This window comes from Lucilia cuprina, chromosome 4 (genome assembly GCF_022045245.1).
Source record: "Lucilia cuprina isolate Lc7/37 chromosome 4, ASM2204524v1, whole genome shotgun sequence".
NCBI classification, from domain to species: Eukaryota; Metazoa; Arthropoda; class Insecta; order Diptera; family Calliphoridae; genus Lucilia; species Lucilia cuprina.
In genome coordinates this window covers 2,681,229-2,693,668 of record NC_060952.1, presented here as the reverse complement: position 1 = coordinate 2,693,668, position 12,440 = coordinate 2,681,229, and the positions used below count along the sequence as shown (strand labels likewise).

At 27.6% G+C, this 12,440-nt stretch overlaps 2 protein-coding genes across 4 annotated transcripts in view; both read left to right on the top strand.

Moving 5' to 3' along the window:
* Positions 1-5,850, top strand: part of LOC111690486 (elongation of very long chain fatty acids protein) — a 33,908-nt gene extending 28,058 nt beyond the window's left edge. For both annotated transcript variants that reach the window (XM_023452973.2, XM_046948844.1), the window contains exons 3-6: positions 670-777; positions 854-934; positions 4,427-4,885; positions 4,951-5,850. In XM_023452973.2, the coding sequence (XP_023308741.1) occupies positions 670-777; positions 854-934; positions 4,427-4,885; positions 4,951-5,148 (846 nt within the window). In that variant the 3' untranslated portion in view covers positions 5,149-5,850. The remainder of the gene's footprint in view (positions 1-669; positions 778-853; positions 935-4,426; positions 4,886-4,950) is intronic.
* Positions 5,851-7,671: 1,821 nt separating this feature from the next.
* LOC111690524 lies at positions 7,672-12,084 on the top strand. Of its 2 annotated transcripts, none has more exons than XM_023453020.2 (8): positions 7,672-8,163; positions 8,274-9,215; positions 9,270-9,473; positions 9,538-9,664; positions 9,724-9,954; positions 10,031-10,232; positions 10,411-10,486; positions 10,549-12,084. In XM_023453020.2, exons 1-8 carry the CDS (start codon positions 7,915-7,917, stop codon positions 11,491-11,493), a joined length of 2,976 nt encoding a protein of 991 aa, XP_023308788.2. In that variant the 5' UTR covers positions 7,672-7,914; the 3' UTR covers positions 11,494-12,084. The 2 variants fall into 2 exon arrangements, with proteins under 2 accessions (XP_023308788.2, XP_023308787.2); XM_023453019.2 differs by having other exon boundaries at positions 7,675-8,163; positions 9,529-9,664.
* The last annotated feature ends 356 nt before the right edge of the window (positions 12,085-12,440 follow it).

Genomic DNA, 12,440 nt, shown 5'->3' with positions numbered 1-12,440 from the left:
TAGTTAGTTAGTTAGTTAGTTAGTTAGTTAGTTAGTTAGTTAGTTATTTAGTTAGTTAGTTAGTTAGTTAGTTAGTTAGTTAGTTAGTTAGTTATTTAGTTAGTTAGTGAGTTAGTTAGTTAGTTAGTTAGTTATTTCGTAATCTAGTCCATTATTCCTTTTTCCATTATTAATTTTTCTTCCATTATTCCTTTTTCCCCACTATAAATTTAATCTGAGGTTAATCCCTGTTTTTGAGTGCAAGATTAAACTTCGCAGTCACAGTTTTATTGATTCCCTAATCCTTCACCTAAAGATTGTCCCTTAGTTATTATATCATAACAATTTAATAAAAAAATCATTAATAAAATGTAATGATCGGAATCATGTCAAGATCATGTTAATGAAATTTCTTTAAAAATAACCCAAGATATTTTTCTTTTAATTTAATCATCACGATATTTAATTATAATGAATCACAACACAAAACCTTAAAACAGGAACTATAAATTTGTTTAAACAAAAGATTCACACGTAAAACAAAGTTAATTATAGGGCGGGTGTTAAGACAACTAAATAAATATTTGGCTCAATGTTATAAAATAAAGCAATATCTTAAAAAAAATATAGACATATATTAAAAAAAATGAATTTATAATTCATAATAATAATTTCTTTATATATTTTTAGGTACTTGGTCCCAAATTAATGGAAAACAGAAAACCTTTCGAATTACGCAAAGTTTTAATTGTTTACAATTTTGCACAAGTTCTTTTCAGTGCCTGGTTATTTTATGAGGTAAATTTCGCATTTATATTCTAAATAATTTCATAAACAAATTAATTTATAATATTTTTAATATTTTGTTTTTCAGTCTTGTATTGGTGGCTGGTTAAATGGTTATAATTTAAGATGTGAACCTGTAGATTATTCATATTCCCCCAAAGCCCTAAGAGTAAGTATCTACTTGTCTGACATGATAAATTTATTGTAGAAATTAAACTTGTTTGTCTTTGTTTCGTCTTTCGATTGACGTTTTTTTTTTTTTAATTTACATTTTATGTTAATTTCTTAAATAGTATAAGGTTTTAAAACAATTTAAGAAAATACTATATTTAATATACATATTTGTATTTAGTTGTATGAATAGCATAAGAGACATGCCGTCTGTTTTAACTGGCTGCGTAAATTTTTGGTTTTTAGCTTAAGGCTAAAAACAATATGGCCGTTTGTTTTAAAATTTAATTAAAAGTTTATGACAAATGCTCATACCAGTCAGTCTAACTCGTGTTTATAGCCTACAGGTTCCATAAAAAGCATATCACGTGTCATTTATTAGATTTAAGTTGACTCTATTTCTCTGTGAACTTAATTTGTTAAGGTTTCGGCTTTCTTCTAGAACCCCCCAACACATGTTTAAAGTTTTCAAAGACTTCTTTCAAAAGTTGATCCGCTATTTGGCACTTAATTTTTATTTAGACAACTTTTTGTTGAAAAAATTAACATATTCGCCATAGAAATTTTTGCAAACAAAAAAACAATGAACAGACATAAAGAAATTATATGCATAAATTATGGATGATGCTTATTTATATTGTTAGTCTATGAATTTAGAAATGTTCGAGAATATGATAAAAGATTTACAAATTTCATGAATATTGATTTATGAAATCTAAAGTTAACTTAATCGTTAAGTTTATAGTTTTGTGAATTTTTAAATTTATATGTCTTTTACTTTCTACAGAATTTTTACAAAAACAAGAAATATAAACATGTGTAATATTTAAAAATCTGTCAAATCGAATCAAATATCTTTAAACTGCTTTCCTTTTTTGAAATGTGAAATATAACGGTGTTTGTATTTTTTAACATAATTAAACTTGTTGGATTTAGAAAATGACTTGTAGTTTTTGAAGAAACATACATATATAATTCTTGGCATATCCATGAAACTAGTCCGAAATTTGTAAATAATCTAGTCAGTGGACTAGTTGTTTTTTATATCAGTACATTCTTTATTTTTTCTTTTATCTCTCATGAGATCTTTTTAATTCTTAAGTGCATATGTGTTAAAGAGCATATATTTCATTTTATACCGATGCCTGTTTTAAACTCAAAATGAAAACTTTAGAAGTATAAAAGGCGTTAGACCAGAAGGAGAGTTAGAGCTTAAAGAAATGTTTTTACTATTTTACAAATGTGTAAAACCAGAGAGCTTTTTGTGTAGCTCTGCTTTTTACAAAATAGTTTTTTTTTTAATTGAAAAATCCAAACTATAGTTTAGCTTCCTTATAATTGTATAAATATGTATATTAATTACAAATGTTATAATCATAATAAAATACGCAATTTTTCCAATACATATTTGAAATAATTATGCAAACAACTGCAAATTCCATTTAAATTACAGAATAAAGTCTACATTTAAAATTGCTTAAATTGAATAAGTAGTAAATGCATGATTAAAATTAAAACTTAATAATACGCAAAAATACCCAAACAAGTTCAAAAAGTTCATATGAAATTACAATAAAATTTCCACTTGCAATACAAATTTTACGTAATTGTAATTGTCTAATTCTTAAAAAAAAAATACTAAAGCTACGTTCACAGCTATCAAATATTTAAATGACGTGACCCGTAAAAAATCGACCTTTTGATTTCCTTTAATTTGCACAAATACAAAATATATCTTTGACGACATCAGTTCGAAACGTCTTTATTATTTGTTTCGACATTATTTGCAAAAACAAAAATCATGCAGATCAAAAATAAATTTACAAAAAATAGTTTTTGCGTCTTTTTTGTCAAATATTGGATAAGTCTGAAGGTACCATAAGAAAAACTTTAAGAATTCAAACACTTTAAAATTTTTTTTTCTTAAACAAGTTCAATTAGTTGAACTTATTAATCTTACCTTAGAGAAATTCTAATTGTAATAAAAAATTAAAAGCAATAGTTATTGCTTCTATTAACAACTAATAATTTAACTTTTTAATTAATATTAATTTAATTAACAACTTTTACTGGAAAACAATAATCAAACATATGTGTTAATTTGCTATGTAATTTAGTTAAATAATAGAGAATACTTTATTTTTCCTTTAAGATAAACTATAGTTTTTATTTGATTTAATTCTTAAAAATCATCATGATTTAAACAAAAAAAAACAAAAACAACGATATTTGATTATAAAGTGTTTGCTATTGTTTTTCAATTCACAAGATTTTATTTATATTATTTGTTTATTTGTTTTATTATTTCACAAGTTTTTTATATAAAAAGCTATATTTCATAAGATCGTAATAGTTTTTATTACATCATGATAATTATAAGGAAGAAACAACAACAATGTATCAAAGTAATCACGGTTTTCTATGTAAAAGTATTAAGGGCCAATTTTAAGGCGAAAGATTAAAGTAAAATGAATCCTCGAAAGTTGTTTTTGAGAATACTGTTAGTTAATTTAGGTATTAAATTTAAATTAATCATCCAATGTTGTTTTTGAGTACTCAATTAATTATTTTGTTTCCTAGTTTAAGCGCCCAATCGAGGTGGTTTAAACATGAGCAAGTAATGCAAAAGTGTAAACAAAATGAATTCTTTTAAAACTCAAAAAATCATATCTTTCATAACATTTATGCAATTATCTCGGACACATTGATCTTCTTAATAAACTTATAATGCAAGATTTATCTAAACGATTATAATGATATTGGGTATAAATTGCAAAGATAAATAGGTTCGCAAATTAAAATCTACAAACCGAAAGACAAAGTCTGGAAGATAAAAACTGCATAGAAATGTTATGATATTAGAACTATTTCTATTAAATTGCTTCTAATTAAAACAAATATTTATTTAGAACTAAATTGTTTTAATTCAAATAAAAGGAGTGTTAGAAACTAATTAATTTGTTCTTCATTTGCTTAGTTTATTTATGCAAAAATGTCACAACAAATTATTTAATTTAAACAAATATCCGCATTTTATTTTAAATCTTTTATCTACGTAGTATTTTATATAAAATTTCACTTTGAAATTTGTTCTCTATTTAAACTATTTTAACATAAGCCGCTTGCAATCACGGATTACACAATAAATTCTAGAAAACTGTGATAAAAAACATAAATTCTAAGCAAATGTATTGATTATTATTAGTATTTATTCTAAATAAATATTTGGAATTTGAAAAATATTATTAATAAGCAAGTGATAAAAATAAATACAAACAACTTACGTAGTATTTTTTTTTTAAATTTCATCAAGAGTTCAGTAGATCATTGTGATAAATTTAACACTAAAATAATAAAAATCAACAATTAACACTGTTTGATTATTTAATAAAACACTAGCAATTACTATTTTGCATAATCATATTACATGACAATTATTTATTTTATTAACAATCAATATTTTTATTTATTTATTTGTTTCTATTTCTAGACGGCGCGTGGTTGTTGGTGGTATTTCTTTTCAAAATTCACCGAATTCTTTGATACTTTCTTCTTTGTGATGCGCAAACGTTACGATCAAGTTTCTACTTTGCATGTGATACATCATGGTATTATGCCTGTGTCCGTTTGGTGGGGTGTTAAATTCACTCCCGGTGGCCATTCGACTTTCTTCGGTTTCCTCAACACTTTCGTGCACATTATCATGTACACTTACTATATGTTGGCTGCCATGGGTCCCAAGGTTCAAAAGTATTTGTGGTGGAAGAAGTACTTGACTGTCTTGCAAATGATTCAATTTGTTTTGGTGATGGTCCACTCCTTCCAATTGTTCTTCAAAAATGACTGCAACTATCCCATTGGTTTTGCTTACTTCATTGGAGCCCATGCTGTTATGTTCTACTTCTTGTTCTCCGATTTCTATAAACAAGCCTATTTGAAGAGAGAAAAGGTGAGTTAAAACAAATTGAAAAATATTTCCCTATAAATTAAATAATAATTTACTCTTTCTATTAGGACAAGGCTGCCTTGAAAGCTGCCCAGTCCCAGAGCAATGGTGCCATTAAATCTCATCAGAATGGCTCTGCTTACAGTAAAGAAGTCAATGGTAATACCAAATTTGCCGATTCCATGTCTAAACTAGACGATGCCTCTCTAACATCACCAACTGCCAAAACGACGAGACAAAGAGTATTTGCTGCTGGCAATAATTAATTAAATGTTTAATTAATAACAATTCAATTCAATGAATTTTTATTTGTTCGTATTAATTAATTAGGGCGTGCCGGTTGCGTGCGTATATAAATAATGATATGTATGTGTTTTATATAATTAATTTATTAATTTTTTAATAAACATAATTTGTATTTAGTTTTTAAAATATTATCTAGTAATTGTAAGTTTATTTTATTATAATTATGTAATAATAATTAAATTACAATTAGCAAACAAAGGAATCAAAAACAGAAAAGAACTCTAAACGTGTACAACCAACAAAACCAAACAGCCGCACAGAAGTTCTGCTTTAAAGGCAAAAATCAATCATACAGTTAAGCAAAAATAGTTGTTAGTTTGAACACTTATAAACTTTATTAAACACTTTTAATCCAAATAGTAAAATTTGATAGCTTTTTTTTAAGCGAATTTATCTGTTTGGTAATAAAAAGCAGCAATATTTACTATTTGTTAAACTATGCATATGTATATATGTATGTACTGTGTAGTAAGTCCATAACTTTGTTGCTTAAAGTCCCAAAATACCTCTTTGCAAATATTGAAATCACTGTAATATTTAATTTTAATGGTTTTGTGTTTTAATGTAAAATACTCCATCAAACCCTGTACTGTTTGTTGGTATTTGTCTGGTAGTTCTTTGTATAGGTTTTTATTATTAAAATCAGTTTTGCAATAATACAATTTTTTACGGTTTTACAAAAATATATATGTTTTTCTAATTTAAGTTAAACTGTGGCAAGCAAAATAGATAAAAAAAAACACAAAATAAACATTTTATGCTTAAACCTTTTTTTATGAAAACAAAAATAATTTACCAATAATTATGTATAAATTAAGCCTTAGTTAATACTTAATAATAATTTAAATAAATCAAGAAGAATTATAATTAAAAAAAAATATCCAAACTTGAAATAGGTGTGATATTCTGAAATTTTAATATTAAAATACACAAATCTCAGAAAATTCTCCTAAATAAAAGAATTGAAACAAAAACAAATTTATTATATAATCTATTAATTGCTTTATTTACTTAAACATTATTTTGTTAATTTCTTTTGTATTTTTTAATCTATTTAAATATATATTTTTTCTGGGAGTAGTAGTAATTTTTCTTGAAAAATATTTTTGTAAAATTATTAAGAAAAACACGCAAAAAATATTTAAGAAAGTTTGTAAATTTTAATTTTTGGATGTTTGTGTTAGAAGGAGTTGATGTGAATAAAGAATTTTTTTGTATAAACAAAAATATTAGAAACATATTATTTATTTAATTTTTAAGTTTTGGCGGTAAGTATAAACTTTTTTTTAAATTTGTTTTATTTCGGCACTTTAAAACACAATTTGATTTGAAAATGTAACGAAAATAAGTGAAATTTATTTTACAGTGGCACTTTAACAATCACAGGGTGAGTTAATAAGACTTACTCACTTATAGAAGATCAATCACTATTCAACTCAGAACTCTTCTCACTCATCTAATTCTTTTTTGAAGTTTCCACACATAGGAACTTTTGTTTCAGAAACGAATGAGAAGAAGAATAACAAAACAAGTTTACGAGTACGAGAAACTCCGTACCGCGAGAGAGATGAATGATATTCTTTCTCTCTCACGGAAAAACGAAAGTTTCCTTAAAAAAGTTTTCTAGTGTGGACCGGCAGTTAAATGTCAATATTGGACCAACCCAACAAACACAAAGAGTTTATTTTTAAAATTGAGAATTATTTTAAATAAAGATCTTTCATACATTGATCAGCTGAAATTGAATAGAAATGGCGATACGATATTTGAAAATTTACTGTATTTGCGAAAATTTACGATACATATTTTAAAATTAAAATTTTTGAAGAATTTACGATATTTAAAAATTACGATATTTAAAAAATTACGATATTTGAGAATTTTTACGGTACTTGAAAAACTTTCAAAATTACTATATTAGAAAATTTACGATATTTTAAAATTTTACGATATTTGATAAATTTACGATATTTGAAAATTTACGATATTTGAGAATTTTTAAGATATTTGAAAATTTACGATATTTGAAAAATTACCACATTTGAAAATTTACGAAATGTTTAAAAATTACGATTTTTGAAAATTTACTATATTTGATATTTTTACGATTTTTCAAACTAACCACCACACTCACTCCCTCGCCAATTAAAAACGCACACACAGTCGGTCATCACAAAAATCCACAAATCACAGCAATTTTTTAAAAAGTGCTGCATACTTTTGGGGTGAAATATTTATGTAAGTAACGATTTTTGTGATGAATGTCATTTTTATTCACCACAGTAGAGAAATGCACCACAAATGATAAACTCACCACAATTTAATTTATATTCATCATACCTCGGCAAAATCGAAAGAAGAGAAAAAATTAAAAAGGGGGAATAATAATATATTATTTATATAAAAAATAAATAATTATATAAATATTATACAGACACACAATGGACGACCACGCAACCAGCCCTCTAAAAATCGCTTAAACTCACCCAAAAACAATTTGGCAACACAACAAAAACTAACGAACAAGTCCCCAAAAGAAACATCATAAAAATAACATTCGCTAACGAAACAGCAGCACAAAGTAAAAATGTCAAAAAAATTACAAAAACATTGAAACATTTTTTTTTGCATTAAACAAAGTAAATTTTTTCGCCAGATTTGTTTTTATTTTAACGAATTTATGTTCCGAAGAAAATAAATGAGTTGAATTAAAAGTTGCTGCGAAAATGAATCGCCAATTGGTGGAAAATATTTTAACCGTAATAAAGACCTCAACGGATAAATCGGTGATTGTTAAGGGTCTGGTTAAATTGCGTACAGATGTGGTCAAAGATAAAGATGGAATTTTATTGTTTCGGGAAGCAGGGGGTGTCTCACCCATGGTACGTTTTCTAAGTAAACCACATGAGCAAATATTGGAAGTGGCTTTGAGTATTATGGGCAATTGTTGTACCGATGAAATCAGTTGTAAAGAGGTTAGTTAGTGCGACTTGGAAAATATTTAAATTATTACATGACATCAACGATTAAGTATGTTTTTGTGTGCGTGTTTTTGTAATTGTGTAAAATTTATGTAATTTTATAGGCTTTGGAAAGTAAAATTGCAGTACCTTTGGCTACCATACTAAAATCGATACCAAATCCAGTCATTCAATGTCGTGCTTGTCGTTTGTTGGGTAATTTGGCTAAAGTGGATGCAAATCAATTGGTGTCCAATCATTGTCCAGTAATTGCACAATCTCTGGTTCGTATAATAGAGGATACCTCGGATGTGCAGACACGTATGATGGCATTTCGAGCTTGCCGTTTCCTATTGACAAATCCCCAGTTTGTGAAGAATTTTCTGCAAGCTTCTGGTTTAGCTACAATTTTACGTATTTTGGCATCGGTAATGAAAAATAATGATTATGTGGTCGAGGAAAAACTTCTAAATGATGCCCAGGCTCCTTTAAAAGTGGGTTTGAAACGTAACCAGCACCGTGAGAAGTATTTTGAAGAGGTTGCCCGTAATTTGGAAGGTGTACGCAGTGATATATTTGATCATGAAGTTTTGAAAAATACCACTCGTAATTCTAATGCTTATGCCATGCCCAAGGAAAGAGTAGCATTAGATCTAGTATGTGAAATTTTAAAGTGTTTACTGGCCATTTCAGAGCTGCAGATAGGAGTACCCATATGGGATTCGCTGAATCGAGCCAATTGTACATTTGCTCCAATTGTTTATTTTGTAACCGATGAAAAGAATAAACACAGAAGTGTAGCCTTAAAAATCTTATCAAATCTTTCGAAAAATACGGGAGCTTTTTACATTTTAAGTTCTGCTGATGCTATTCTGGCTGCTTGTGAATTGTTGGTGTCAAGTGATATGGAGGCAGCTCCCAATGAAAGTGAAAGCCGACATTGTATCAATATTATAAGCATACTATCAACGGATGCCTGTAATCGTTCGAAAATCCGAAGGTCTGGAGCATTAAGAAAACTAATTGCAATGTGCAAGGAATCTAATTCCCAGCCAGAGAAATCAGCGGTGAGTTTAAACTATTAAAAATAAAAAAATTCTAATTAAAAAAAATTTTCTTAGATCTTAAATGTCTTAATTAATTTCCAATATGACAACATGAGCATGGATCTAATGTTACGCGAAGGCTTAATCAATGTTCTAATCAAAGAACTGGATTTGTATTTAGCTAGCGATGATGATTACTATAAAAAGAAACGTGAGGAAAAATTACAAACTTCAAAAAAACGTAAACTGCCGGAAATAGTTAAAGAAACCAAATGCAAGGTGAATATACAAAGTGTTTGATAAATGGAAATTATTGAATTTAATTTATTAATAGTTTCCTAAGGTTAAAGAAGAAATCTATTTGGATTGTGATTCACCCAGCAGTTCGCCTAGATCTTACAATGCTCCATCTAGTCCTTGTAGTTCTCGCAGCATGTCACCAGTGGGTGGGAATGTATATCAAACAAATGGTTATAACATTTCTCTTTAATATAGAGAACAAAAATTATAAAAATGTTTTTACTTTTAGAATCCGATGAAGAATCTTATTCCCCCGTTTGTAGTGATGATGAAGAGGAAGAAGAGGAGCAGAATGAGAATGATAATAAAAGAGATACTAGCAGCTATTTGTATAGCAATCCAAATGCCAATTGTAATGATCATACTATAATAATGAATCTACTGGATGTTGCTGCTAGATCAGAACCCATTGAAGATAATATTTTATTAGATAAAGAAGATGATGAAGAAATAAGTCAAGGTCTGTGGAAAAGTTTTTGAGAAATGTTTTCAAAGAATTTCTATATTTATAAGTTTTTTTTTAATTTCCTTTTAAGATGCTGCTTTAAAATTGCCACCAACTAGTAACTTGCCTCACAATACCATAGATATAATAGATAATTTAATATTTCGCGTAACCTGTTTGGTTAAGAAGAGTTTAGACTTGGGGAAACCCGAAACCATGAAAACCCTTATTAAAGCCATTAATATGTTTGGTATTAATTTAGATTTTGCTGGATCTCTCACCAATATTTTATTGTAAGTATAAGAAATAAAATGTTTTTTCGCTAAAAGCTTAATCAAATTTCAGTTTAAGCTTTTTAAATTTTTTATTAATTTAAATAAAAAATTACATTTTTTACGAAAAAAAACTAATTTTTTAATACACATATTTAAAAATAAAAAAACATTCACTTTTCACTTAAATTATTTTTAGGGAAAGTCAATTTTTTGGTCAAGTCATTAAACAGGGCATATGTCACCAATTGTTCCAATTAACAAAAATTAAAGAGGTTTGTACATCTGACTACAAAAATTTATACTCATGTAATAAAACGGTCCGATTTCTTCTCAGATGGCCAAAGATGGTTTTGGGTTTCTAGACACCTTAACATCTGTGGGTGAATGTAATTATGGCAAAGAAGAATTGGCCCGATTATTGCGTTGTGAGGATATTGTATCACAGAAAAGAGCCGCCATTACTGTAGCCTACATTATCAAAAGTAAACCACTGCTATATCAATTCCTAAATGATGGCAATGCTCTCTCGGTTTTACTTAATATAATATTAAGTGCCAAACAAGATGAATTTACAGCCGAAGCAGTTGATTCGTTAACTTGCATGTCACGCTTCACTTTAGGCATAGATATACCACAGACGGCGGCTGACAAACGTTTAGACGAATATGAAATATTCATAGAAAAGGATGCTGGCCAACCTTTACATGAATCATGCGATATGCGTTTCTTAGTACATGATCCAAACGAAACCGAAGACAGCAGCGAATCAGAGACAGTAGCGGTAGCCTTTAATAAGGCTTTACTCTGCTCCACCAGTGAAGTATTCAATACAATGTTAAATAGTGATTTTCGCGAAGGCAATGAAGGTGAAATACACTTGCGCACCTACACCGTCAGCGGTCTGCTCTATTTTCTCAATCTCATTGTACGTCAATCGAAAAATTTAAAAATGAACATACCACCGGCTGATAAATACTATGCTCTCTTGGAAGCTTTTGAAATGTCACGCATTTATATTATACCCGAAATGGAACAATTTGTTTTACAACTATTAATATCACAACTAGATGAATCGAATTGTTTGAGTGTTTTGGAATGGTCGATGAAAAACTATCATGTCGAATTGACTGAAATGTCGATTAACTATTATTTGTGTTCATCATTGACTACTGAAGCTAAAGTTAATTTATTTAGAACCGCCGATTATTCAACATATTCAGCCGAATGGTTTCAAATGATTATTGAAGCTGTTTTGGCTAGATGTCGTAATGGTTTTTAAATATAATTATTATTTTTTTATTATATATTTTATTTAAATTATTTTTTAATGTGATTTTTAGGTTTAATTGATGATTTTTTTTTAAATTTATTGTTATTTTCAACAAAAAAAATATTACTGGATTTTTTTTATTTAAAAATTGTAATAAACCGGGATTTCAAAATTTTGTGGGAATATTCATATTTAGATTTAAAATTTTAACAGCATTCTGTCGGTTTTTTTGGTAAATGCAAAAAGATCACTCTAAAATTTGTTAAAGATTACCTTAAAATTGAAATATTTTATGGAATATAAGAAAGATTCACTAAGAAACATTCTCAAAACTGATTTCGTTTAAAAATTTTAAATTTTAACGATTACTTTACTTGATTTACTTAAGTCTGATTAACTGTTAAGTTTAGAGATCATGGACTTCTAGGAATATTTAAAATTGGGCAACGGCACGTTTTGAAAAGGAACCCTTTCGTTTTTGTAAATAATTTAATATAATTTATAAAGTTTTATCAGATTTTCAAAAAAAAAAAAACATCTTAAAATCGAATAAATTACATTTATTTAAAACAAAATTACTTCTTTAAAGATAATTAATTTCATCAAATATTCATTCTCCCTGAAGAAAACTCAAAAAATTTTGCAAAAATTTCAATAAAACGTTTGAAAAAAGTTTCTTAAAAAACACAAAAGAAATGCTCTCTTTTTAAAATGTTTATTTATTTTTTCGACGACGGCGTTGTATATGATGTTGTAGATGGATGTATAGATGATGTTAATGAAATGAAACTATGCATAAGTACATGATGTACTTTTAACGCTTTACAACGGAAATATTTATTTTATTTTGGCAAAAATGAAAATAAACTCAGTTGTGCGGGTATTGCAGTGAGGTACACATCATCACCTCCATCATAAGGAAAAAAATCAAAAACGTCCGGCTAGATAAAATACAA

Bases quoted from the DNA above. Each gene is read 5' to 3' on its own strand.
- LOC111690524 (XM_023453019.2), top strand. From the start codon at position 7,915: ATGAATCGCCAATTGGTGGAAAATATTTTAACCGTAATAAAGACCTCA. The intron at 9,474-9,528 runs GTGAATATACAA...ATTTATTAATAG, and splicing joins TTAAAGAAACCAAATGCAAG to TTTCCTAAGGTTAAAGAAGA. The intron at 9,955-10,030 runs GTCTGTGGAAAA...TTTCCTTTTAAG, and splicing joins TGATGAAGAAATAAGTCAAG to ATGCTGCTTTAAAATTGCCA.